We start from the raw sequence: 27,909 nt of genomic DNA, 5'->3' as shown, positions 1-27,909 counted from the left end.
CGTTCATGCTACAGATTATTGTTAAAAGCTGTTCCTGATGCTTCAGCTGCGATCACTGATCAATATTTTCACAGCCCATTAACTCACAATGACACAAATAATGCACAACAATGAAATGAAATGTTCCCACCGTGGGGATCTTGCTAATGATCTATTTGCACTCTCTGTGTCGTCGGCAATAGCAGGCGGTGTACTTTATTATTAATGTTGCAATGTGCGCCATTTAAAGCGGCCCGACTACTCCGATTCTAGTTCCATTAAAGCGCAGCAACAACGCTCTTTCTCAACATCTTCACAATAATTCAATTCGATAAGATGACGATAGATCTATTCTTCAAACTTCCCAAATAAACTTTAATACGGATCAAATAAAATCTTAAAGCTTTCCAACTGTTGATACTTCAACGAAAAAATGCATTCGATTCGACATTCGATGCGACTTGAGTCGCCTTGTGGTGAGACATGTGCGCATTATAAATTCTAGTATTATCTCGTACTATTATTCATACTCTACGTAATACGATCACACAAGATGCAAGATATATAGTTTCATGCAGAATCGTTCAATCCGGCCAGTCACTCCTGGATGAGCTTTTTCATGAAAACTCATTACCGGGGATGTAGCTCAGTCGGTAGCGCGCTGGATTTGTATCCAGTTGGCCGCTGTCAGCGTGAGTTCGTCCCCACGTTCGGCGAGAGATTTATTTCTCAGAGTCAACTTTGTGTGCAGACTCTCCTCGGTGTCCGAACACCCCCCGTGTGTACACGCAAGCACAAGACCAAGTGCGCACGAAAAAGATCCTGTAATCCATGTCAGAGTTCGGTGGGTTATAGAAACACGAAAATACCCAGCATGCTTCCTCCGAAAGCGGCGTATGGCTGCCTAAATGGCGGGGTAAAAACGGTCATACACGTAAAAGCCGTGGGAGTTTCAGCCCATGAACGAACAACCAAACAAAACTCATTACTTTTGATCATGTTATTCCAGATTCCAGCCTCCTCTACACGCAACATCATTCTCTCAAGCCGGGTTTGTGTGTCGTTTGAGGTAAACAGTATTTTGACCAAATCTACAGATATCTTTTGCAATTACTTTCTCAAATGGCCTGCTTGCCAACCCAGCATGGATGTTCTGCATTCAACAGAAGCTACAAATCTCTCTTCATATCACAAAAGCTACACAACTCTCTGCGACCCACAGAAGCTACACATCTCTCTACAAACCACAAAACTTGAGCTACACATCTCTCTACAAACCACAGAAGTTACAAATCTCTCTACAAACCACATACGCTACACATATCTCTACAAACCACAGACGCTACACATCTCTCTACAAACCACAGAAGCTACACATCTCTGGACAAACCACATCCACTTGCTGTGATGACGAATGGCATGAGCATACAGAAAGCTTATATAAGCACCTTTGTGTATTTATGTGAACAGTTAGTAAACGTCCATGACAACGACACCGGAATGTGTCAACATTGTCCCTTAAATCTGTACATCACGTGCCATGATTATATCGACCTAGATACAACACTGGTCAATTATTTGCCTGATTACTGCCCAGTGCCAGGCAGGGGTACACCAACAGTCTGCTGTCTGCGCGCAATAAATATTTCCCCTCTCATTTATACACGTTACAGCGACAAACCCTTGTGTTTACTGAAATCTGATCCCGCAAAAAGAAAAAGGAATATCCTGACGAAAATGGATGTGACAACTCAATTTAATTCTCTTCCAGTATCTGAGCGCAATCAATATAGATTATGGAATTCTGGGATTGCCTGCTTGTCACAAACTGGTATAATGTTTTGTAGCCTGAAGTTCAGAGTCGGACTGTTTGAACTGGTTCGGCAACATGAAACGAAAACACAGAAAGTTTCGATTTACAATATCTACTACAGCAATAGTCAAATCAAAACCAGTCAGCATTGCCCGCACCAAAAATCAACCTAATGCCTTTCAAATCATTCAATTATACAATAGCAAAAATAGCACAGATTGATTGGTCCTGAATGGCCAACCATACGAATGAATGGATGGCCCTTTCAAATCAAGAATCATCATCATTATCCCGGCAGCACAAGGCATAATGAACCCCCATTCGGTCTGTTGCCAGATCGTTTCGCTTTTTAATTGAAGACGCTGGTTTACTTACTGTAGTCATAGCCTTTAATTTAAATACAGGTTCACCGAAGACTACACTAGAGATACCAAGAAAGACCCTCTCCTAATAGCTAAGCATATCTGACTACAATAAAAAAAATGATCGCGTTTTAGCAAATCATGTCCCTAACTGGCCATAATTGCTGCCACTGAACGTTTTAACAAATATTGCCCCTAACTGGCCATTGCTGCCACTAAATATCTGAACATCATCATCACACTAAGAAGACTTGAAATGGGGAGCGGGGTTGAACTGTCACATCTCCCAATTTTAATAGTAAACTAGACCCTAATTTTGCTGAATACAAAGATGTCATGCATGATTAATCTTTCAGAAACGTCTTTGTATTCACAAAAAGGAGAGCTGAAGACACTGCAGACACTAATGTACATGACGATTAGCGATTTGTCAGCCTCGTACACATCTCTTACACAAAGACGGCTCACTCTATGACTGTATAAACTGTATGCATGACTTTCCTTCTCAAAAAATGAATCCACAACGCCGAAAAAATCTTAACATTCTGAGCACGACAATCAATAACTGCGGCCTGGCTTACCGATACGATTAGCCAAATGCCACTACATTTTACACAACTAAATGCTGATTCAAAATGCCACTGTATTTTACAGAACCAAATATCGACGTCCAATCCCACAACATTTTACAAAACGGAATGTTGGACCCTACATGCCACAACATTTTACAAAACTAACAATAGACCCCAAGTACCACTACATTCGACAGAAACAAAGTGTGGATCCATTTAGGCCTAATGCCGCATCTACCAAACGACCATTACGGTCAGTTTTCTATTACAAGACAAATCATCCCGTTCTTGTGAACATTGTCCACTACCCAAAACCAGGCTATACTAATAGCGCGCTAATGTAGTAAAACCAGGGTAATGGCGCACTAATGTAGCAAGTTTGTGCATGGACGGTTCACAGATATATAAGTCCCGATGGCATTGGCGGCACAGAAGTATCTCTCACAAAGAGCAGCAATGCGGCGCTAGGATAATTATACTTGCTTGTTCTAGAAGCACAAGAAAATACGCGCTTGTTCCTTCACAATGGGACTGGGAGGGTCCTTGTTCCGAAGCCGACCTGAACACATTCACGATATTTCTCCAGAGAACAATGCAGCAACGTAAATTCGGAGAAGCCGCAGACACCGTGTAACTGTAAATGTTCAATGTCTACTGTGAGCGTTTACAGGTTGTTCTGAGCTCTAAAGATCGAAACACGTCCAGGGTAGTCATCTACAGTTAAACTGATCTACAGATGTCCGGAGAAGCCACATGCCATGCATAACTATCACTGTAGGCCTACGTGGTCTGTTCTGAGCGCTTCAGCATCGGTTTAGTCTCGTTAAAAGGATGGAACCATATAATTATGGCTGTATGATCATTACAAAACACGGTTTCTTCATTTTCTCTGTTCTTGTCTGACAATTTCCGGCGGGTCCTTGGCCTCGTTGACTCTGGCCCTCAAAGCAGGAAATGACGTACCGACACCCTTTCGTCCCACCGATCTCCTATCACATTGTACACATGTATCAAGTTGACCCATTTGACCATTCAACCCTGGCTTCAATACATCGTCGTATGACTGAAAAGTGTCATGCTGCACTTTTCTGCTATCTCCTGAACTATTTTAATTTTTGCAAGAAGGGCCTGCTACCACAGTAACACGCTTACATGGAATGTCTACGGGATGAAAACACATTTACCAAAGATTTAGTCAGTAGAACTGGGGGGGGATTAAATTTCACAGAATTCCTGGTCCGCGACTGTAACATAAGGAAGTTATATTGCCGCGTGGCAGACAAAGCAGAGACAAAACATCACCAAGAAGCATTTTTTCCTTATTTAACACTCTTAGCATTGCATATATTTTCTTCTCACGCTCCACCAGTTTAATCCCTTCAACAACGCTTCTCACATAATTATACACTATTTCAGCCAAATAGTATAAACCTTTACCGCGTTAAGCCCTATATTAATTGGGCGAAGTCGACTCGACGAATGCTCGCTGCACAAAGCTTCGGTATAAAGACTTCGCGAAGTCGACTTCAAGTTCGAGTAATAAATGGCTTTACGGTAAGCATTACAATGCATAACTCACACACCTACAGCGTTGCAGCATCAGTTCTTCACTCGTTACACCATGCAGTCATAAGTAGGGGAAGGGCTCCTAATATGGACCACTTTTTGTTTCCTGCTGATAACTAGCTTGTTTTCTTGCGAAGAAGTTTTATTTTATGTTTGATAGTCCTTCTCTCTTAGGTTAACCGTTAGGCCTAATTAGAGTGAAATAGCTTTGATAGACATTCAGCAAAAATTAAATACAGAAAAATCACAAAGGGTCCATATTAGGAGCCTGGGCGCCTAATATGGACCAGTGAAGCGGCCTTCACGAATCACTGTAAAAAGCCCCCTATATTTCAAAATAACATAATACTACTTAGTGTACAAGTCAGCCTAATTAAAATATGCTCTAGATTTATCTGTTTTGAGTTGATGCGAGCATTATTTGAAGCACACCAGGAAACTAAAGAAGCTTATCAAAAACAGAGTGAAAATAAGTGAAATTATCAACTTCCATGAAAAGAAGACTTTTTGTTGCATTTTTTTTAAATCTCGACGGCTAGTTATAGGTTATTTTCAGCAAGCTTCTTAATGAATTAATGAAAATAGCCTTTAGCTTTTATTTTCTTCGATTTGTTGAAGGTGGTCCATATTAGTGGACTCGCACATACTTTGAGATTTTGCTATTATTTGTTGTTTGCAGTAGAAACTCGGGGTCAACACTGCTAGAATGTAACAAATAAGAATAAGAAGAATAAGAATAAGAATACTTTATTATCTCATAGAGAAATTCAGGCGTGGTACATAACAATAATACAAACAGAACATTGTTTTTACATAAGACATATAGCACTATATACGGTTTTAGCTGTCATATATAGCAATTTTTGTGTGATAAAAGCTTTGGGTGTGGACAGAAACGAGTTCGTTTTAGGCGGCAAATTTAGAGTGAACTCAGCCAAAAGTGAAAAAAAGAAGAAAAAGCCAAACGGGTTTGAGGTCTGTGTTTCTGCAACTATTTTGACATGTGCCATGTATCCAGAGAGGGTGAATGCAGCCAATGGAATTGTTTTGAGCGCTCTAGCGCCGTTAGTTTGTCAGATCAGGAGGTGGTCCATATTAGGAGCCGGTCCATATTAGGAGCCCTTCCCCTATGCAGGGTTGTTCTCAGCCGGGTCTCGGTCTTCGGTCTCTGACGTATACCTTTTTGATCGGACACCTACCCTGTCCACCATTCGATAGTTTGGACATTCAGAAGGTCTTCTGCCAGACCAACATTTTTTGTAACGGGCCAAGACAGACGGACCTATACACATGTTTAATCCCAGTCCAACTGACCTATTGTCCCCCGAGTCGGGGAACAGCTCTGCATGTGCACAACTCCTTCCAACGAGACGATTTTATACAGCGAAAAGTAAATAAAAACAAGCTTAAACGAACGCTCTCCCACAACACTGCATAATCACGTCTATTGAAGAAGCACAAACACCGTGTCCACCTAATAACAGACACACTGACATTTTCTGGACCTTATAAGATGTTTGGTGGCTTGTTGACAGACCAGGTTTTTTGTTGGTCCAAGGGGACCATATCGTCTTTTGTTTCATCTTTATCGACCAAGGCCGAAGGCCGCGGTTGATAAATATGAGACAAAAGGCGATATGCTCCCCGAGGACCAACAACAAAATGCTGGTCTGACGACAAGCCACCAAACATCGTTTTTGTCATCATTTTGGTTGTGCAACAAAATGCACAATAACCCACAGGGAGACGAATTTTTAGAATCCAACTCCGGGCCACAAAGCATCGTCACAGTAGCTCGAGATAACACGTCAACCTTGTATGTGACGTCAAACGTAGCTTGTTGACGCTTTTCTTCCAGTCTGAAAATGCCAGTACAGAGCTGCGATCATACGTGTGAGTTCAGTAAGTGTTGAGCATATTTCTTTTCTTTTTAAGTGTTTATGACTTTTCGTTGTGGATTTTGCGATTACAGAGATAAGTTGCAAATTGACCATGAGTCGCCGCGGTAATTATCAACATTGATTGGGTCTTTGAGAGTGAATGCTTACAATCGTTGTCCTCGGAAACACAAATCCAAAGCCGCGATGGTTCCACACATCAAACAATCAGCCTGATTGGCTTTTACTTTGACAATCCACGTTTTACCTGAAAGCTCAAACCCATTCACCACCTCGATATATTGCATGGGGAATATGAGATTTATTTCTCAGGTGTTTGTGAATGAAAACTCGTGAAAATGATGACAATGTAACTTGTAACCTTATCACTAACCATAACACTGGTACTCTTCCTTTACACCTACTACCGACAATCGCCGACACCGTTGACCAGCAGCCGATGAAACTATTGTCACACGGCATAAATAATTCCCTGCGCCTTGAATATGTGCGCGATATAAATTGCATAAAAAAAAATTAATAATAAAAAAAAAATTAATAAAAAAATTAAAAAAATCCCTGCGCTTAGAACTGTACCCACGGAATACGCGCGATATAAGCCTCATATTGATTGATTGATTGACGTATTTGAGACCTGTTCCCACGAAAGGTTGCTTAAAGCTCAAAAGGTTCTATCAATCATGATGTAGTTCTATCATTGGACATATTAGAAAAAAGACCCTCCCGACGGCACTGAACTTACATACGAAAGTCAAAAACTCGACAGATCTATGACATTTTAAAAACAGCCAAGTACACGGATTTGCAGTAAAATTCTCTGCACGATTTCTGTTCGGGAAAATGACCTCCTAGACGTCACTGAACTTACATCCGAAGGTCAAAATTCGACATTTTGAAAACTCAACAGGCCTGTGATATTTTGAAAACAGCAAAAAACACGCCATTTGCACTGGGGTTTTTCTGGCTTGTTAGAGCTCTGACTGTACCTTTAGCAGTTATCAGACATGATACTACCGTGGTTTCGCGAGGAAAGGTTCACATTTTCACAAATCAAATTGTTGCCAGCAGTTTCTATTGCACTGACAGTGGGCCATCAGTGTGACCTACGTTTTAATATATACCCCTCCATCTGTTTCCCAGTGTACACTATATTCAAAATGAAGACCACTCAGTGCCAACAGCACGTGCGGCTTGGCGCGATCTATATTGGAATCTTACGCCTGACTGACACTTATTTTGAGTCTGGCGACCCCGAGAGTTATTTTGACAGATGGGGTGTGTAGGGAAAAACTACACAACAGCACTAGTGAAATCGACAGAAAAAGTGATGGCAAATTTTCTTGCGTAAGTGTAAATTACAGATGCAGCGAGCGAGAGAGAGAGAGAGAGAGAGAGAGAGAGAGAGAGAGAGAGAGAGAGAGAGAGAGAGAGAGAGAGAGAGAGAGAGAGAGAGAGAGAGAGAGACGCTTTGAGAGTTTATTGTCCTCAGCTTTAAAAGCCCTTTAGACAAGGGGATATAATTTACAGAAGAAATAAACATAACCATCTCTGCAAACACATCCAAATGACCTCTCTCTCTCTCTCTCTCTCTCTCTCTCTCTCTCTCTCTCTCTCTCTCTCTCTCTCTGCCACACACACAAACGTACGCTCGCGCTCACACACGGATTCTCACACGGAGAGAGAGAGAGAGAGAGAGAGAGAGAGAGAGAGAGAGAGAGAGAGAGAGAGAGAGAGAGAGAGAAGTCATTTGGAAGAGTCAAGTTCGATTCTCTCTCTCTCTTTGTCTCTTGCTCTCGTCATATCAGACAGACAAACAGGCAGGCTGACTTGCGCACCTATGAAGTAAAATGAGTATCCTCGTATATAAAAGAGAAGAGATGACGTGTTTGAACTTCAATAAACAAACCAACAAACAAAAACAAAAATCACTCCATCATAATACATTCGACAGCTTCGCACAAAACAAAAAATGAAATTCTGTTCCATGCTGGGCACGGAAGGTGGCCGACCATACCGACCCCTGATAAATCAATTAACGGCTACAAACATTGCGAGTAATCCTGGAGGGAAACAGACCTGGTCAGAACCTATCGATTGTGAGCGAGAAGGGAAAAAATGCACCTGATACCGTCTTCCAGCGTGTGTGTTTTCTCCCTTGCTCCTTGCTTTCCCACAATTCTTCCACTACTGCTTTTGATACACCTTTTTCGTCTTCTCTTTAGTTGTACTTGTTTTGTTATTTTTCTCCTGTCTACCTGGTTCTTGTCCGTACCCGTAGATTTTGTTCCGTCCATTTCGGTTTCTGGGTATATTTAATACTGCAGCACATACCTAACGGTTTCAGAAACTAACAACTCTTGGTGTATTAATACCGGTAATTCATGGTCCCATTCACTGATTCAATAAAGAAGCTTAGATTTTATTCATTGTCGGCTGATACATATTACAACAAAACTTGTGTTATAATTGAAACCAAGGGGTATCTAAATACACCGCTTTCCAGAATCACAAGTCGACAAATGGCAAACTTCATTTAGCAATCTTTCTTACTGGTCAAGCAAAACAAAATTCTACTGTCTGTAGGATAAAAGGAATTGCTGCGTTCTAGGACATTTACTACCATCTTCACATGGCCATCATAAGATATCAACGATTAGCGACCGGCTAGGTTGGCCTAGTGGTAAGGCGTCCGCTCCGTGATCGGGAGGTCGTGGGTTCGAACCCCGGCCAGGTCATACCTAAGACTTTACAAGAAGAGCAAACGCTCGATCGAGTCACTTTCGCAGTTCTGAATATTATATGAGGCATCAGATGGACAGGAAGAAATTGCTATTCACAACACAATGAGTCACGTTCACATAAAATTTGAGCCCGGTCACTTTTATAGTTTCCGAGAAAAGCCCAACGTTAAGTTGTGTGTTGCCGAACAGAAAAGGCTAGTTATCTCCCTTGTTTTTCTGATAACGTTCGTAAAAGGCTACAGATGTAAATACTTTGATGTAAAGAATAATCCTACAAAGTTTCAATCACATCCGATGAACTTTGTCAAAGATATAAAATGTCTAATTTTTCCTTTGACGCTGACCTGTGACCTTGAAAAAGGTCAAAGGTCAACGAAACCATCGTTAAAGTGTAGAGGTCATTGGAGGTCACGACTAAACAAAATATGAGCCCGATCGCTTTGATAGTTTCCGAGAAAAGATATAAAATGTCTAATTTTTCCTTTGACGCTGACCTGTGACCTTGAAAAAGGTCAAAGGTCAACGAAACCATCGTTAAAGTGTAGAGGTCATTGGAGGTCACGACTAAACAAAATATGAGCCCGATCGCTTTGATAGTTTCCGAGAAAAGTCCAACGTTAAGGTGGTGTCTACGGACGGCCGGCCGGACGGCCGGCCGGACGGCCGGCCGGACAGACTAACACTGACCGATTACATAGAGTCACTTTTTCTCAAGTGACTCAAAAATTGGCAATCTAGTGGCTGCTCCGCCTGGCATCTGGCATTATGGGGTTAGTGCTAGGACTGGTTGGTCCGGTGTCAGAATAATGTGACTGGGTGAGACATGAAGCCTGTGCTGCGACTTCTGTCTTGTGTGTGGCGCACGCTATAATGTCAAAGCAGCGCCGCCCTGATATGGCCCTTCGTGGTCGGCTGGGTGTTAAGCAAACAAACAAACAAACGAGAAGCAGGACTGAATAAAGAACATGCACTCCAGCCTAAGCAGATACACCTGGCATGCCAAAACCACACGGCTGGCTTGGATTCACTGAGTTATATACAGACTCGCTCAGTGCTTGCATCTCATCTCTTCTGGCTGACCACCCAGCCTACGTCAGCGCAGTCAAAGGGGCTTACTGACCCTTTCTGTCTCAGTTGGCCACTGAACTTGCAAGGAATTACCCCCGTAAAAAAAAATGATAAAGCAAAAGTGCAGCCCATAACTGCGCACGAAGTCAATACGAATCAGCATGCATATGTAATCATTTTATGTCCGTCCAACAAAAACAAAAAAAGAGAAAATATTAACGTGTACAAGAGTTCATAAGTCGGCGCTTGAAAAAAGACGTGTCTATAAAGCCCTCGAGGACAAAGTAATGGAACAAAAAATCGACATGCACCTGCAAAACTCAATCACCCAGAAGATCCATCAACCCGCTGCGAAAACAACTCATTCCACCCGTTCACCCACAGTAGGAAGCCGCTATTTCGTTCTCTGAAGCGCAAGACATCATCTAATGTACCAGCTGGCAAAGGTTCAACTCGTCCGATCAAGAGATAGACCAAGACAGAGTCAGTGGTAAACAGACCTGCAGAACAGGAAACTTGTGTCAGAATGCCTTGCTCGAGCTCGGTCCATACTCACTGGCATGACTCCGTTCAATCAGAGTGTTATCGCATGTTATTTTTCTACCAGAAGAAGATAATTATGGTGCAATGACAGAATGACCGAACAGTCGCGATTACCGGCCGAGGAGAGGAGTTGGACACAAGTACAGTCATGCTGGAGTGATATATGAGGAAGAGGGAGATGAAATAGCAAATGATAGAAGGAATTAGACCAGAAACAAAGTCCAGGTCACACACACACACACTGACACACACACACACACACACACACACACGAGAGAAGCAAAACGTACTTCTGACCTTTCTACACTTAACGTACCCAAAATAACTTCAAACGTACCTCCAATAGCTGCCCCCTTCTCAATTCCTGCTATCTCTCATCCTTGCCCCCCCCACCCCTCTTCCTCCCCTTCCCACCATCACTGTCTTCATCCTCGCATGGACATAGACACAACTTACTGTGCCCACCAAAAGCATGCAGCAGTAGAAGCTACGATGCCCTCATGCAAAACTCTACCCCCAAACCAACCATTGACACACATCCCGAAATAGCGCATCCACTCTATCAGCAGCAGTGGTATTATCGGTGGCTGTCTTTTGCCAGAGACCCCAAATGAAGAGGAAAGGGAGCCAACATTGCAATCCATCGATCATGGGGCCTCTTTTTCGATCCCCATCAAAGTAATGAGGCCTATGTCGAAAACGAGAGCAAATAAAGGTCAAAGTACTTTGCATGTGTGAACAGTATAAATGGACAGGAGCTGGGGATTCCCCCCCCCCTCCCCCCCATTCCTGAGTAATATTAAAAGTTTGTCAAAGTGAGTCTAGAATGAATGGTGCTGGTCGATGCTATTGGGTTTGGTTGGGCTGCCAAAAGAATTTGTCATCGATGACAGTAACTGGCTGGGGAAAGAGCTCACAAAACTCGTTGAGAAATGCTGCGTTCAGTAAGCTAATACGTCTTTTTACAAAACCTCTATCGACTCTGCAATTATGAAATTGTTTGTTAATTGTTAACACAATCGCAGTTTTGTGATCATGCCTTGAAATCACTTACGTTGGACACTGTCTTCTTCTCAGAGTTCAGCGACGAGACTAAGATCAAAGTCATACACATTTCATAAATGGATAAACAAGGCACCCCCACTTTTGGTAAGAAGAGTCCCGCGATAAACGTACATCACACACACAAGGTAAGGGCTAATAAACAAAATCATGCCCATTTTCATGCAGCATTCTCATGAAACCGTAATACCTGGGTTGCAAACATTAAAACTCCAGTAACGCTGTCAAGTTACTATGTGCATCGTGAGTTTTGCAATTGCAGTGGCTTCTAGTGTGGTCATGCATGCTCAGAGACTGGTTCTGAATAATCAACACAACTGCTTCGCAAAGTCCTATGAGCGCACCCCTTTACACTGGTTGCATCCTCAGCAAAACCCACAGTCAAATCTCTTCAGAGTTTAAAAGAAAGATTCTGCTAGATTTTCGTTTCCCCATCGAAAAACTTGACCACCCTTCCACTGACCGGCCGTCGTTCATCAATTCTAATAAATTAGCAGTTCTACTTTTTCTTGCCCCGTGTAGGCTAACACCTTGGGGCACTATCTGCGTGAGATGAAACCCTACCTCAGAAACTGAATAGACGACTAAATGCCTCTTGGCAGCGAAGAGCTGGTCCAGAGGAAACCATGAATAGACGCCTAAAATGTACGAGACTGGTACAGAGGAAGCCATGAATAGACGCCTCAAATGTACGAGACAGTCAAGGATCTGCACGGATTGGCGGGATGACGCATTGCGTCTTTAATGTTCACAGACATACACGGGGTCTACAAGGCTGGTTAGCACGTGACAAGCGTTGACTAAGTAGTGATCGATTGTCCTTGGACATGCGAGGGCCTTGTCAAGAGTCTCCAAGTGTGGGGGATGTCTACGTTTTTTTGTTTTTTTGCAGCGTGTGTGAGAGATGCAGCAAGTTGGTAAAGGAGGCCTTCTCTGTGATTAGATTCTTTAGACTACTTGCGCGTTGCCGCCCTCCTCCCAAAAACCAACCTCACATGTTCGCCCGTCCTCTCAAATGTTGCACGAGGGCAAAGAACTTGATAAAACACCACAATCGTCGACAAATATTGAATTCTTCTCAACCACAATTAATGACTCCATTTGATGTAGAATTATGACGCAGTTTTCTCTGAAAACACGCCTTCATTCAAGCCAAGTCCTTATTTCTGGACAGAACTTTTAAGTACACCAACTGAAAGCGATCTTACTTCAAACCTCGTGCCACGACTCTTTTCACTTTTTAAAATGTTAATGTTTTCCCTTCTTAGTCCTTATTCCTGGACAGAGCTTTGAGCTACCACCAACCCCCCGCGGGTTAGGGGGAAGAATTTACCCGATGCTCCCCAGCATGTCGTAAGAGGCGACTAACGGATTCTGTTTCTCTTTTTACCCTTGTTAAGTGTTTCTTGTATAGAATATAGTCAATTTTTGTAAAGATTTTAGTCAAGCAGTATGTAAGAAATGTTAAGTCCTTTGTACTGGAAACTTGCATTCTCCCAGTAAGGTAATACATTGTACTACGTTGCAAGCCCCTGGAGCAAATTTTTGATTAGTGCTTTTGTGAACAAGAAACAATTGACAAGTGGCTCTATCCCATCTCCCCCCTTTCCCCGTTGCGATATAACCTTCGTGGTTGAAAACGACGTTAAACACCAAATAAAGAAAGAAAGCTACCACCAACTAATCCACGCCTCAAGCTCTAACATCACCAATCGTACAAAAAGATGCTCCCCTCCCCCCCTCTTTCTCTCCCTCTCTCTCTCCCTCTCTCTCTCCCTCTCTCCCTCCCTCTCTCTCTCTCTCCCTCTCTCTCTCCCTCTCTCCCTCCCTCTCTCCCTCCCTCTCTCTCTCTCTTTCCCTCTCTCTCTCTCTCCCTCCCTCTCTCTCTCCCTCCCTCTCTCTCCCTCTCTCTCTCTCCCTCTCTCTCTCTCCCCCTCTCTCTCTCTCTCTCTCTCTCTCTCTCCCTCCCTCTCTCTTGCATCCTTTCTTGCCACCCTCAGCGTTTTCTGGCGTTTGGCCTTCTGGTGCCGATGACACAAGACCGTGGTAAGGGCAACATGAGTGAACAGAGATGAGGGGGGGGGGGGGGGGGGGCGGGGGATGTTTGGTCTGTCCAGAGTACTTTCCTCAAAAACCACAATCAGTGATTTGAACTAAATGGAACCACCATCGCCTTGCATTGACTGTAGCTACCAGTAATCACAGTCGTGTGCCACATTTCTCTTTGAATTTGTTGTCCTAATTCCTGGATAGAGCTTGGGGCTACTACCAAGCTCTAAACACCCCCGTATAAGAAGCTATACCCTTCTCTCTCTTGTCTCTGTCGCTCTCTGTCCCTGTCTCTCTCTGTCTCTCTAGGTCGACCCATCGTCATTTTTCCGTCGTCACCACACTGACACTACGGCCCAACACAAAAACAGGACAGCCAGCGTTTCTTGAGTTTTAGCCCGCCGGCGCCGATGACCCAAGACAGCTAAAAGGGCAAAGGGGTGATAGAGACTGGCGGGTTATTTTCAGGGCTCTTCACTGTCTTTTCCTCCTTTCTGCATCGATTTTTCTTCTTCTCTATCCCTCCCCTCCGTGACAAACCCCGTGCCAGAAGACGCTTGCACTGTGGGATCAGGAAAAGGCGGCTACGGCGGTGGGGGCAGGTTCACACTATCGTTCAAACTCTTGCTGAGCACAATAGTTTCCTTAAAATTGCAACGCCACTCTTCCAAAAATACCGCCTGGGCTGTTGGAGATGGAGACCTCATGGTGACGTCAACGCCTGACGCTCAGCGTTGTCTTCAAACACTGGCCATCTTCAATATCCTTTCAGATTAACTTTCATAGATCCATGGAATTTGCATACATTTTTGAAGATGTGTTTGTACGCTGTCTGAAAACGGAGGAGCGTGCATGGATGAGGATGATGGTGTTATGTCAACCAGAAAATCCAAACAGTTCACGATGTTTAATCTGATATTTTATCTGTATATGTCTTTGTGTGGTGTCTTTTTTGTACTTGCGAGGCAGGCCTAAAGACAAATGTCTGGGTTTGTTTTAAACAGACAATAAAGTATTTGTTCTTGTTCTTGTCATGATAGGTGCAAATGGAATGCCCAACAATGCAACATTGTGTCGTAAGCTTGTATACGCTTGTCATGGGATTGCACTCAGACTGATTGCTCACATCAAATTGCTTTTTTTGTGTCTTGACCTCACTAAACAAACCAGCTGCACGTGGTACCCGGGTAGGTGAACAACGAGAAGAATCAATCAAAGAAGCAGGCCTTTTATTTTAAACGAATGACACATCAAGTCCAAGAATTGCGTACGCTGAAAAGTCAAACCCTCGCAGCGTCAAGGTTAAACCTACGATGTGGAAGCCATTCTCCTGATTTCTTTGAATGTCCGATGCCACACTTAAATGTCTTATCCTGTCACACTGAAAGGCACCCTCCTTCTCGGCTCACCAACTCGGATCTGGTCCAAACATCACTCCAATTGGTCACATACCAAAAAGGAACAGTCTGGGTGTTCTGAGCCTCTCTGAGCGACACTAGTGGTTTTTAAGGAAATTAATTCTTTGAAAAAAATCCAATTTACCCTAGCAAGCAGTCAGGCTGTTGAATTTTGGTATTTGACCAAGTAGATAGATTGTCTTAACCCATGTAAAAGCCTGGCCAGGTCTTGAATGGTGAGCCAAACAGTTTTCACGAGAAGGAATGCTTCACGGTACGATCTGAAAGCTGCTTCTGCTTCTCCCTGAGACGGAAGGAGCCGCTTCTCCTTCTTCTTCATAACGTGTCTTGCTGCGTTAAGGATTAACGCTACCATTTGAAAGTCGTTCAACTTTCAGTGCACACAGAACAGGAGTGTTTTCTCCCCGATTCTAGCAAATTACCCACGTACCATCTTCTTTCACGGTCGGGTGAAGGTTAACAAGGAACATTCAAAAGAGTCACACCCCCTCCCTCCCCCTTTCGTTTTCCTCCCAGGGGCGAAATAAGACCTCCATTTGATTCCCTCCAAATCCTCCCGTCATACTTTCATCCTGTGTCTGACTCGATCGATGTAAACTGTTGCTCGAGTGGTACATGAAGTTGGACACGCGTAAATGAAAGAAATTCAATGGGATGTAGGACAACAAAAAAGGGAAAAAAAGAGAGAAAAAAACAACCCGACAAAATAACAGCACGTGACACACAGAAACCTGATCGCCTGCAGGGACAAGTACACAAGTTCTGATGACGTTAACACAGTATTTTTGTAAGCAGTCATTGACAGATATTCATGCAGAAGGACAACTTGTTGCACCGAAGCGAAGGTCAAGGTGCACTCTTTCGAACTAAAGAACCAACACGCGCAAATCGCAGCGCAAAGGGAAAAAGGAAATACAAAGGACAGGACAAGAAAAATAGACTACTATATCAGTTCCAGATGGCAACAGGCGCACTTGCAAAGGTAGTGATTACACGGTAAATACCGCAATGAAGAAGAAACCCACGCCTCGACAGATAGATGCCTTCTGGCAACGATGGACGATTTTGGTGAACGGTAAATACCGCAATGAAGAAGAAAACCACGCCTCGACAGATAGATGCCTTCTGGCAACGATGGACGATTTTGGTGAACGGTAAATACCGCAATGAAGAAGAAAACCACGCCTCGACAGATAGATGCCTTCTGGCAACGATGGACGATTTTGGTGAACGGTAAATACCGCAATGAAGAAGAAAACCACGCCTCGACAGATAGATGCCTTCTGGCAACGATGGACGATTTTGGTGAACGGGAATCGTACTAAAGCACTGACATACTCAAATTGTTGCAAAGAGGAAAAACGGAATAGGAGTACAAAAAACACGATGAGTAAAAAAGATCGGTTCAAGGCGGCAACATGTCCCCTGGCGTACTTGCAAAGGCTGTGATTACGTTGTGAATCATTATGAAGAAGAAAAGAATGTGCAAATCTTTGCAGGAAAAAAACCCGTGTACTGCAAAGGACTCCCACAGAACGAATGCACTGCACATATTTCGAGCTACGCTCCGAAAAGGCAAATACGCAAACAAACGGACATAAATGAGAAGGCCTGAGTGTATTCGAAGGGTGCAATAGCTCGACTAATCTGTGAAATATTCCAATGACTAGAAATGCACTAAACTCTGAATCAAGCAATGCAGAAGGCAGGGAATTTCAAATCAAACAGCCAAACCCGATAAGCTTGAAACCTAGTAAAGCTTGTCCAGGGTGATTTTCAAAGTGCATCCGGATTTGGTCGGCTGGAAAGTGGCGATATATTTCGATTCATGGAACCTGCTCTAGAACAACGCACACACAAAAAGCCAGAAGAAAGGTCATTAAAGAGCCAAACCAATGGTTGTTGCCAAAAAGGACGAGCCCAGAGTGCATTCTTCTTCTTCTTCTTCTTTTTCTTCTTCTTTGTTCATGGGCTTAGACTCCCACGTTCACTCATGTTTTTAGCACGAGTGGATTTTTACGTGTATGACCGTTTTTATCCCGCCATTCAGGCAGCATACGCCGATTTCGGGGGAGGCATGCTGGGTATTTTCGGGTTTCTATAACCCACCGAACTCTGACATGGATTACAGGATCTTTTCCGTGCGCACTTGGTCTTGTGCTTGCGTGTACACACGAAGGAGGTTAAGTCACTAGCAGGTCTGCACATAAGTTGACCTGGGAGATCGGAAAAATCTCCACTCTTAACCCACCAGGCGGCAGCGACCGGGATTCGAACTCACGACCTCCCGATTAGGAGGCCGACGTCTTACCACTGCGCCCGTCATTAGGTCTACTGAATTGTGATAGATTCTATTACTAGAACTACCCTTTTACGCGTGGTGTCACAAAGCGTAAAAGCAATGCATTGAGAGACTGGTCTTTACTTTTTAAATTGAAAATCAAATTCTGAGTGCTCGTCCACCGATGATGATTCACACAGCGCATTCAGATTTGGTCGAGTGAATGATGATACATTCCATGATCCACTCACTAGAACTACCCTTTTACGCTTGGCGCCACGAAGCGTAACAGCCATGCTGCATGCGATAGGCCAATCTCGGTGACACCAAGGAGTTGTTGCCCCTGTCCCACATATATATCGGAGGGCAATAGTGCCACACCTCTCAACACACAATAGTGATTGGCCATTCAATCATGTAATGCGTGATCTTTACTTCATTGACAAGCACAGCATCAAAGAATAGGTTGCAGTAAGACAAGTGATGCGAGGACATTCGATAAACGGCCTCTAAAAGTATCTGTTGAAGCTATTGAATAAAACCACACGCATACACACACAATAAATCTCCCTCTCTCTCTCTCTCTCTCTCTCTCTCTCTCTCTCTCTCTCTCTCTCTCCTCTCTCTCTCTCTCTCTCTCTCTCTCTCTCTTCTCTCTCTCTCTCTCTTCTCTCTCTCTCTCTCTCTCTCCTCTCTCTCTCTCTCTCTCTCTCTCTTCTCTCTCTCTCTCTCTTCTCTCCCTCTCTCTCTCAGCGACACATGTTAGGTCCACAGTTGTTTGAACGCCAATTCAACACCTTTGTATCCCACTGCTCAGGAAATGCACTCTGTCAACTTTGCCACGTAAACACGATAGTATCAACACCCGCGCAGCCAAAGCCATAAAGACATCCCACTGCAATCGAAGATTTGGCCAAACAAGGGAAATCACTCCATCACTGGCTTGGCACTTGCACCCGAGTTCGTAAAGGAAAAATTGCACACAAAAAACAATTTTATGTAAGAAAAGGGGGACGGTGTTAAGAATCGTGCCGCTTGCTTTGAATGAGGGATTCTGTGTAAACAAACCGCATCGCAACAAACTGAACCATTGAAAGGAAATTGGATTTTTCCCTCCTGTTTCTTTCTATTTTCGTTCCTTGGGAAGATCCCCGATTATACCGAAAGCGTGTCTATTCGGAGTTCATATTCTGGGGAGGACAATTTGACATTCAAAAAAATGACAACAACAATAACACTAAGAAGAAAGAAAGTATTTGACGTGGGAATTCTCGTTGCGCATTATTTTCTCTTCATGGTCAACGGGAAGGTTTAAAGAAAACGTAACACCAAGAAATTATAACAATAATAACAAACAAAGCATTTGACGTAAGATTTGCAGTTGAATACTGACTTTATTTGATAGCTGTGTGATTTTATCACGCGAGTAGCTACCACCATGTTGCAATCTGGAAGAAACAGACTTCAAGGCATACTCCTTCTCGTGTGAACAATTGGGGGGGGGGGGGGGGGGGGGTAGCTCAGGTGGTAGAGGGAGCACTGGACTTGTGATCGAAAGGTCGCAGGTTCGAATTCGGGCCGCGACGGACACGGGTCAACTTTATGTGCAGACCCAGAGACGGAAGCCATGTCCCACCCCCGTGTCACCACAATGGCACGTAAAAGACCTCGGTCATTCTGCCATAAGTGCAGATGGCTGATACCACCTAAACACGCATACACTTGTGTATCTCATCAAAAGCCGTGAGGGCGTAAAACTCGAATTATCATATAACCCATATCTTGTCCTTAAGAGGCGAAATATTTAGCCTGTAGGACAGTTAGCATTATCTCTTTCTTTTGTGAACTATTTGACTCACCATCCCAGATCTAGCCAGGTTTGTTATAAGGGTTAAGATCATTCCTCTTATACCCCCCAAAAAACAAGAAAAAAAACTAACTGCTTCTGTGGTGAGTTGGAATTTTATATGAATTAACTTCGATGGCTTTTGCGAAATCATGTCATCACAAAATGTCCACTGCCAACAGAGGTTACTCAGGCTCTTATTTTGTTGGCATATGACCAAGTGGATGGATGGTCCTATTCCATGTAGAAACCGGGTCAGATCTGTGATGGTCAGCCGAACTGTTCTCACGGGAAGAAGTGTGCCTTTAACCAAGAGTCATGAAAAATAGATTACTTCATCCTGTTCATGAAAAAGAGATTACTTCATCCTGTTCATGGAAAAGAGATTACTTCATCCTGTTTATGAAAAAGATATTACTTCATCCTGTTCATGAAAAAGATATTACTTCATCCTGTTCTTTTTGTCGGAGCTGTCGGCGACTGTTGTTAACAGCATCCAACAATAACATATTGCACGTACCTTCACCCTAATGCTATACAGCGGCAACCCTCTGACACCTGGGGCAGTGCATTTGGACATGCTGTGTGCCCTTATATATTTTACATCAGAGAAGAGTATATATTATTTCGGAACATTTCCCACCACCGAGATCGCATATCCCGAAGCTAAAGTGGCATGTGCCAAAACATGCCAAAAATATATGCCTCCCACCCCCCCCCCCCCCCACACACACACACACAATGCAACAACAACAACAAAAACAACAACAACAAAATAAAAAGCTCCATAAATGTGCGCGTGTATGTGTGTGTGTGTGTGTGTGTGTGTGTGTGTGTGTATGTGCGTGTGAGTGAGTGAGTGAGTGTGTGTGTGTGTGTGTGTGTGTGTGTGTGTATGCGCGTGCGTGCGTACGTGTGTGGGTGTGTGTGTGGGCGTGTGTGTATGAATGTGTCTTGATAGTGGTGGATCGCTGGTGTACGCGTATCCCCCAGTGCATTTCTGCATTCGGATGTTTGGGTATTCGATGGACAGTTGCGCATTTTGTGTGTGTGAATTTTGTTCTGGTTTTGTGCGTGTGGTGGTGGTGGTGGTTCTAAGAGGGGTTAAGAGGTTAATGGACAGAGCAAATGTTTGGTAGCCAGATGGGCACAGGAGCACAGGGCTATCTGTCGGGGTGGGGAAAGGGGGAGGGGGTGGGGGCAGGGAAGCAGCCAGCAAGTGGATTGAGCACGGAAGGTGCATTAACAGATCGAAATTAGTTCATCCTGTGCACTATAAATGAAATAACACATACCCCCATTATCACACCTGAGTCCCCTTCCGGCCTCTCCACACACACACTCACACACACTCACACACACTCACACACTCACACACACACACCAAAACCCGCAAAAACAAGGTCACACCGAGACCATCAAATCAGGGCAAAATGTGGAAGCGAAACTTTCCATGGACAGCTATATGAATATGCATAGCCATGAGCCAGAACCGTTACGATGATCATCATAACAACAACCACAAAAAAAACAAAAAGAATGCACTGGGGCTATCGATTCCCAGGCGATTGATCATGAGAGATTAAGAGAGAAGTAATTTTGGGGGAAATGAATCTGGTGGTGATTCCCATAGGCCAGGAATTAATTCTTTTGTATTTGGTCTTGATTATTTCATGACGCAGCATTTCTTTTGTTAAGCTTGAATATTGCTCGTCAAACCTGTTATCACTGACAAACAAACAGACAGGCCAGGCCGACCAACACAAGCAAGGAAGTGCAAGCATCACACATTAGGTGGATGGATATATGAATATGCATAGCCACGAGCAACAGATTAACTATAATATTATGGTGATCGCTGAAAGCATCACCAACATAACAGATTCCCAAAAGAAGAAGTGAAAATAACTGATGAAAAAAATATGAATCTGTCCATGAATTAGGTAACTACGTGATGCCATTTGCTTTGTATTTGCATACCGCGGGTCAGATTTACACACACACACACACACACACACACACACGCTGTGTGTCCAGAGCTCTGTCTCTCTATTCCGACCCGCTTATTCCGACCCGCTTACATAATGCCTTATTAGTAGGTGTCAGTTAACACAAGCGCGTGCACACACATACACACACACACACACACACACACTCTCTCTCTCTCTCTCTCTGTCTCTCTCGCTCTCTCTCTCTCTCTCTCTCTCTCTCTCTCTCTCTCCCTCTCTTCCAACCCGCCTACATAATGCCTTATTTTTCATTTTTTTCATGTTCATTTTCATTTTCATTACTTTATTGTCCCATCGCTGGGAAATTCGGGTCGCTTCCTCCCAGTGGAAAGCTAGCAGCAACGGAGTCGCGCTACCCAGGTGTCTGCGTGTCAGTTTAGGTGTATTCAGCCACCTGCACTTATGGCAGAACTTGATGACCAAGGTCTTTTACGTGCCATTGTGATGACACGGGGGTGGGACATGGCTTCCGTCTCTGGGTCTGCACATAAAGTTGACCCGTGTCCGTCCCGGCCCGAATTCGAACCTTTCGATCACAACTCCAGTGCTCTACCAACTGAGCTACCGGGCTCATTATTAGTATGTGTCAGTTCGCACACACACACACACACACACACATAAACACACACTCTCTCTCTCTCTCCCCCTGTCTTTCATCCACTTCCACCCCCCCCCCCCATCCCTCCCCAACCATGCCCCAGTCTTCCTCCCTCCACAGACTAAATCTAGCCCTGCGCCATCCAGAGCAAATTCCCTCTGGCACATTATTTCCTCTTCCAGGCCAGCAGGACCGACGTCATGCGAACCATCAACCTCCATTAGTTCCTGACAAGTGACAAGCAAACCAAATATGATCCGTCTGGCACCTTTAAATCAAACGGACGTCAGGCGAAACCAGTCGATATATGAAAGGTAAGAATAGTTAGGGGAGTTGGGACGGGACAGCCCCCCCCCCTCCCCCGGATGCCCCCCCCCCCCCCCTCACACTCTTTTTTGTTTGTCTTTATCTCTCAAGACAGAATGGCCGAAAGACAGTCAAAGCTGTCCCGACGAGGTTTTCAAGGCCTACAACAATTAATAGTCTTAATCTGTCTGTCTGTCTGTTTGTTTATATATATATATATATATATGTTTGTGTGACGATCTGTGTCTCTCCCTATCTAAATACATATCTCTTCCTGACAAGTAAACCACATTATGATCAGTCTGGCATCTATAAATCAAACGGACCCTAAGGAAAGGAGGATGGAGGGGGTATATCCAGAAGCTGGTAAAGAGAGAAATACCGAATGACGACCAAAGCTCACCCAACGAGGTTTACAAGGCCAGGCTACAACAATTTGCAATCTCTGTCTGTCTCTCTCCCATTCTCTATAAATATATATTCCTGACAAGTAAACCAGATATGATCAGTCTGCCTCCTTTAAATCAAACGTACACCAGACGAGTTCTGTCGATATGAGAGAGGGGAATAGTTGGGGAAGTTAAGGCCCCTACACACACACACACACACACACACACACACACACACACACACACATTCTGTCTGTCTCCGTCTTTCTCAACGTAAACATAGCGGTAATCGAAGAACGCACGCACGCACGCACACACACACACACACACACATACACACACACACTGTCTCTCTCTTAAAGTAAACACACCAGTAATCGAAGAACCTCTCCGGCGACTTAAGCCCTGGGGGCATCAATCCACATCATACACAATCTCAGGACAATCCGACCTGTCTTGTCGAGATCAATCATCAGATCAAACAACATCCATTTCAGATCAGTTCTTTCGTAGTTCCAGACTCCTCTTCAAACAGTGCAATTTAAGGCAACGACCAATTAGGGGAGTCAACATTTAGTGCCAATAGTTGTGAGGTACATGTTCAAGTCAGTCGTGTGTTAGTTCACCAGTAAAGTTGCATTGCTGATACTATTACGACCTTAACTTTGCCGATAAATGCGATGCGATAGGAACCTGAATTTGATGAGTTACGTTTTTAGTGTCTCTCCCATTAACATGATTTGCATTTCCAGTACAGTGTGTAGTTCCCAGTCTTCATAATGCACAACACTTTTCCAAACATATAAGGTACAATCCTACACATGTAAGCGATATCATTCACCTCCACAGAGCTGCCCAGGTTTTTACATGTCATCCAGAAACACACCACAAATATACAGCGTGACTTCTCTGTATGCAGACTGCCATTTGGGGGGGGGGCTGAATTTTTATAATCGTAAAAGACATCTATGTCTATCTGAGAAATGACTTTATACAGAAAATACCACTGTGCACAGACAGTGGCCACGCTGTGGATATTTAGTATGTGAAGGGGAAAGTGTGGGGCCGGGCTGAAGACTTGCTTCATGCAGTGGACACCATTGACAGTTTAGCATAGCGATGGCAATGCAGAAGAAGAAGAAGAAGAAGAAAGTATGTGTTCAACTTTCTTGATGCTCTAATCTCATTTCAAGACCAAGAGAGCTTTGTGGTGGTGAATAGGAACGTTTGGAATAGACGCCGGAAGAAGCGAACGAGAAGAAAGAAGAAGAAAGTATGTGTTCAACTTTCTTGATGCTCTAAACTCATGTTAAAACCAACTTGAGATCTGCAGTGTTAAATAGGAACGTTTGGAAAAGACGTCTGAATAAGCGAACGAGAAGAAGAAGACAAAGAAGAAGAAGAAGAAACGTTTAAACAGTAAGAATTGTATCTTTAAAGATCGTCTGTAACATCAGACTCAGCCAAGATAACCACCGTTTTCGCTCCAACCAATTACAACTTTTCCAGAAGCACAATACTGGCTGTACGTTCCCTTCCTTCACGATGTTAACCACTGCAGACAAGATAACCACTGTTTTCCCTTCCACTTTCTCTCAAGAACACGAAAAATAACATACGATTACAAAAACCACGACGACAAAACGGATTCAAATCAGTCGCACACGTGACTCCCAACGGATTTATCACAGGCAATGCAATCTGGCCTTAGTGCAGCACAACTCCCTTGAGCTGCTTTTTTAACGGGAAGAAGAGAGGGTAGATTCTGCAGCTTTTGCCAGTGCGTTTTGACAAGGATAAGGTTTGCAAAGAACATGACTACACTGTTAACAAGATAAAGCGAATGATGCACCAAGGGGGCTGATTATGTCCACCTTAATCGCAGAAAATCCGTAGTATTACCTCCGTGCTCCGTCTAAGCAAGACTTGAGTTAGTTGCCTTTGTCCTAAAATGCTAACGAGTAAATTTCTTGATGGAAGTCTAAATGAATAAATGCTTAATCCATATCAATACACAAAAACATCCACGCTGTTTGGTGTTGTTGTTTTTGTGTGTTGTTTTTTAGGGGGGGGGGGGGGTATATCTAAGGGTAAGAATGCTATATGTTGTCCCAGGTAAAGGCCTACACGGATCTACAGTGAATTATTAGATGTACTTTTTACGGTAAGGCAAGTAGCTTTTACAACAAGAAAACGAATGTTCTTCTTCTTCTGCGTTCGATATTTATGGCCGTCATATCGTCAGATCGGTGGCTGCCATGAAGTCCGCAGTCTTCAGCAGTTCGTCAAAACGAATGTTGATGAGCATTCTTCTTCTTCTTCTTCTTCTTCTTCTTCTTCTTCTTCTTCTGCGTTCGTGGGCTGAAACTCCCACGTACACTCGTGTTTTGCACGAGTGGAATTTTACGTGTATGACCGTTTTTACCCCGCCATTTAGGCAGCCATACACCGCTTTCGGAGGAAGCATGCTGGGTATGTTCGTGTTTCTATAACCCACCGAACTCTGACATGGATTACAGGATCTTTTTTGTGCGCACTTGGTCTTGTGCTTGCGTGTACACACGGGGGTGTTCGGACACCGAGGAGAGTCTGCACACAAAGTTGACTCTGAGAAATAAATCTCTCGCCGAACGTGGGGACGAACTCACGCTGACAGCGGCCAACTGAATACAAATCCTGCGCGCTACCGACTGAGCTACATCCCCGCCCTGATGAGCATTGTCACTGTGCAACGTGAACGTAAGCCTACCCTCCCTCTCCAACCTCTTTCCCCCTCTATTCAAACCGTCTTGTATCATTTGTTTTTAATTGCCTTTCTTGTTTTGATCGAAATACCCGGGTCCGTGACAATCACATGATTAGGAGTAACATTTCCTTTCGTGACTTATACCCGACGAGACCTGCGCACATTCTACCAGCACGATACGCATGCAGGGGGTGGCATCTAGCGTCTTGTCAGTGGGGTTACGACAACACACGAGCAAAAAGTCTGCTGACTATGACGGCTTTCTGCACGCAGGGTTGCAAGCCTTGCATTTATAATATAGACTGTTTTGCGCCGATTCTATAAACATGCATATCCTTGAACTCATAATCGCGACTAGAGGTAACAGATTTACTCTCTGAATATTTTGCAAATGCCCGGAATGGTTGTATGAAACACTGTACTTTAAGGCACACCTTAACTCTGGTAAACTGTATCAAGTTTGTCTTTGTATAACTTAAAGCACAGTCAAACAAACTTGATTTGGATATCTACAAGTCGCAATACATGCATAATTATACACGGATTATAAATATTCCCGCACATTAATATAAATCTCCGCGTTTCAGGGGTTCACCTAACAAGGTCTAATTTCAGCAAGGTTTTGCTGCGTGCCCGCATCTTCATGACATTGAAAAACTCGCAAAGCGTGGACAAATCAACATTATTCCGTATAAATCAAGGAGAACAAGGGAGCGATTACGAAAAGATACAACAGAAACACAACATATAAGTCACGTGCTTCCTTTGCGCATCGACCTCATTGAGGCGCGCTCTACGCGTTATAATTTATTACTTCTGTAAACAAATTGAAGGCAACACTTGCGTGAAAAATATTTGTGCATGACATTTCCTACCTGCTAATGCAAGCGGCATCTAACCAATCTTGCGGCTTTTGCGTTTGCAAAATCAGCAAACAAAAATCCCAGCTCACAAATGACTTGGAAGCTTAAGAGTAAGAAAGAAAGAAAGAAAGAATGAAATACTCTTTGTTACTCTGGAAGAGACATATATAGGCATGGCTAACCTATACTACGGGAAGCTGGATGCGCAAGTATTTGTGCGCGCGCGTGTGTTTGTGTGTGTGTGTGCGTGTGTGTGTGTGTGCGTGCGTGCGTGCGTGTGTGTGTGTGTGTGTGTGTGTGTGTATGCGCGCGCGTTGAATGACCGTGATACCAGCGATTCTGGTAGTAATTAAGTTGTTCTGATCTTGGCAGCTTTTGCACATTCCAAATATACTGGCTGCGCACAGGTCTGCGTGCACTCGGCACAGGATAGGGAGGAATTCAAATCTTACATCCAGCCGTCCGCGTATGCAGATCATTGTCATGTAGCTCATCAAATGTGGATCTCTGCCGGTCTGGTATGGAGGAAGTGCGGGAGTGGTGGTGGCAAATCACAGAAACAAATAGCAACATTTTTATTTTCGCACAAGGGCTTCTATTTTGAAGCAATCGGGACATGCGTTGTGAAGAAGATAAAAACGTCACTTTGCCTTTGGTATGGAACGAATAAAAAAATTAAAAAATAAAAACTATTTCAGAAAGAAAAATCTATCTATTCGTAAGGTCGAAAGTAAAAAGGTAGACGATTCGAAGTAAGTGACAAAACAAGGAAACCAAATTCTCAACAATGGCCCATAACACAGACAGACTTACACACAGAAAGACTCTGTACACAGAAAAACCTTTAAAGACAATTAAACAGACACACACACACGCACATACACACACGCGCGCGCGCACACGGCACACAAACTCACACCCACCCACACACACACACACACACAACGCCCCACACACACATGCACACACACACACTTGACACAAACGACACACACACCGGCACACACACACACACACACACACACACACACACACACACACACTAAAGTCAGTCTATTATACCTGGGCCGCTGAAGGTATTTCCTCTTCGTGTCTCTGTCTTGTGGTTGTTGGAACCTTCCATCTCCATGGCGGAATTCACTACAAAACTCTGGAGCCCTCTTTCAACGCAACGGAGATTCGGATTGTCAATTCACACTCAAAACTCAAACCTCGGGTTGTAATCTTTTTATGAACAGCAAGACAACCTCAGTTCTATTCTGGCAACGAAAAGCATGAAAACTCCGATTGTTGTCAATGACAGTAAATAAACTCTAGTTCTGCTTTCTCAAAGGCACCATTACACTGACTCGGCCAGGGATGCACTTTTTCTCAGGAAGACCAGCCAGAGAGTACTACAGCGGCTCCGATCTTCGGGCTTCCTTCACGCCAGTGGCGGCACAACTTGAGCACACTGATTCACACACACACACAACAAACTACACCGGCAGCACTACCCCAACCTTCATTGATTAGTTTCAGCTGGCGATCGTTCTTTCTATATATTCAACACTGAGCTTTCAACACTGACCCAGCAGAGCCAAAGCGATGCAGCAGCCCAGTGGTCGTGGCCAATAACTTGTAGAAATGCGGAACGTAAACGGCAGAAAGCTATAAAGACACGGAGAAACACACACACCTCTGGAAAAAACAAGGGATGAACGAGAAATTCAGAATGTAAAACTAACGTATTGTAAACACAAACGGATGCTGGTATCTCGATGCTCGTATCCCGACACTGTAATACAAGAGGCAGTAGTG

The 27,909-nt window shown here is 43.8% G+C and overlaps 1 protein-coding gene across 3 annotated transcripts in view; it reads right to left on the bottom strand.

Annotated features, from left to right (window-relative positions):
* Positions 1-27,909, bottom strand: part of LOC138948927 (mechanosensory protein 2-like) — a 99,325-nt gene that overhangs the window by 44,573 nt on the left and 26,843 nt on the right. The window contains exon 1 of one of the 3 annotated variants that reach the window (XM_070320589.1): positions 27,172-27,633. The exons of the other annotated variants lie outside the window; for them this stretch is intronic. Within the exon in view, the coding sequence (XP_070176690.1) occupies positions 27,172-27,238 (67 nt within the window). The 5' untranslated portion in view covers positions 27,239-27,633. Of the gene's footprint in view, positions 1-27,171; positions 27,634-27,909 lie in introns of those variants that run through there. 3 annotated transcript variants of the gene reach the window in all.

This window comes from Littorina saxatilis, linkage group LG15 (genome assembly GCF_037325665.1).
Source record: "Littorina saxatilis isolate snail1 linkage group LG15, US_GU_Lsax_2.0, whole genome shotgun sequence".
Classification (NCBI taxonomy): domain Eukaryota; kingdom Metazoa; phylum Mollusca; class Gastropoda; order Littorinimorpha; family Littorinidae; genus Littorina; species Littorina saxatilis.
The sequence above is the reverse complement of the archived record's forward strand: the minus strand, read 5'-3'. Positions and strand labels throughout refer to the sequence as shown.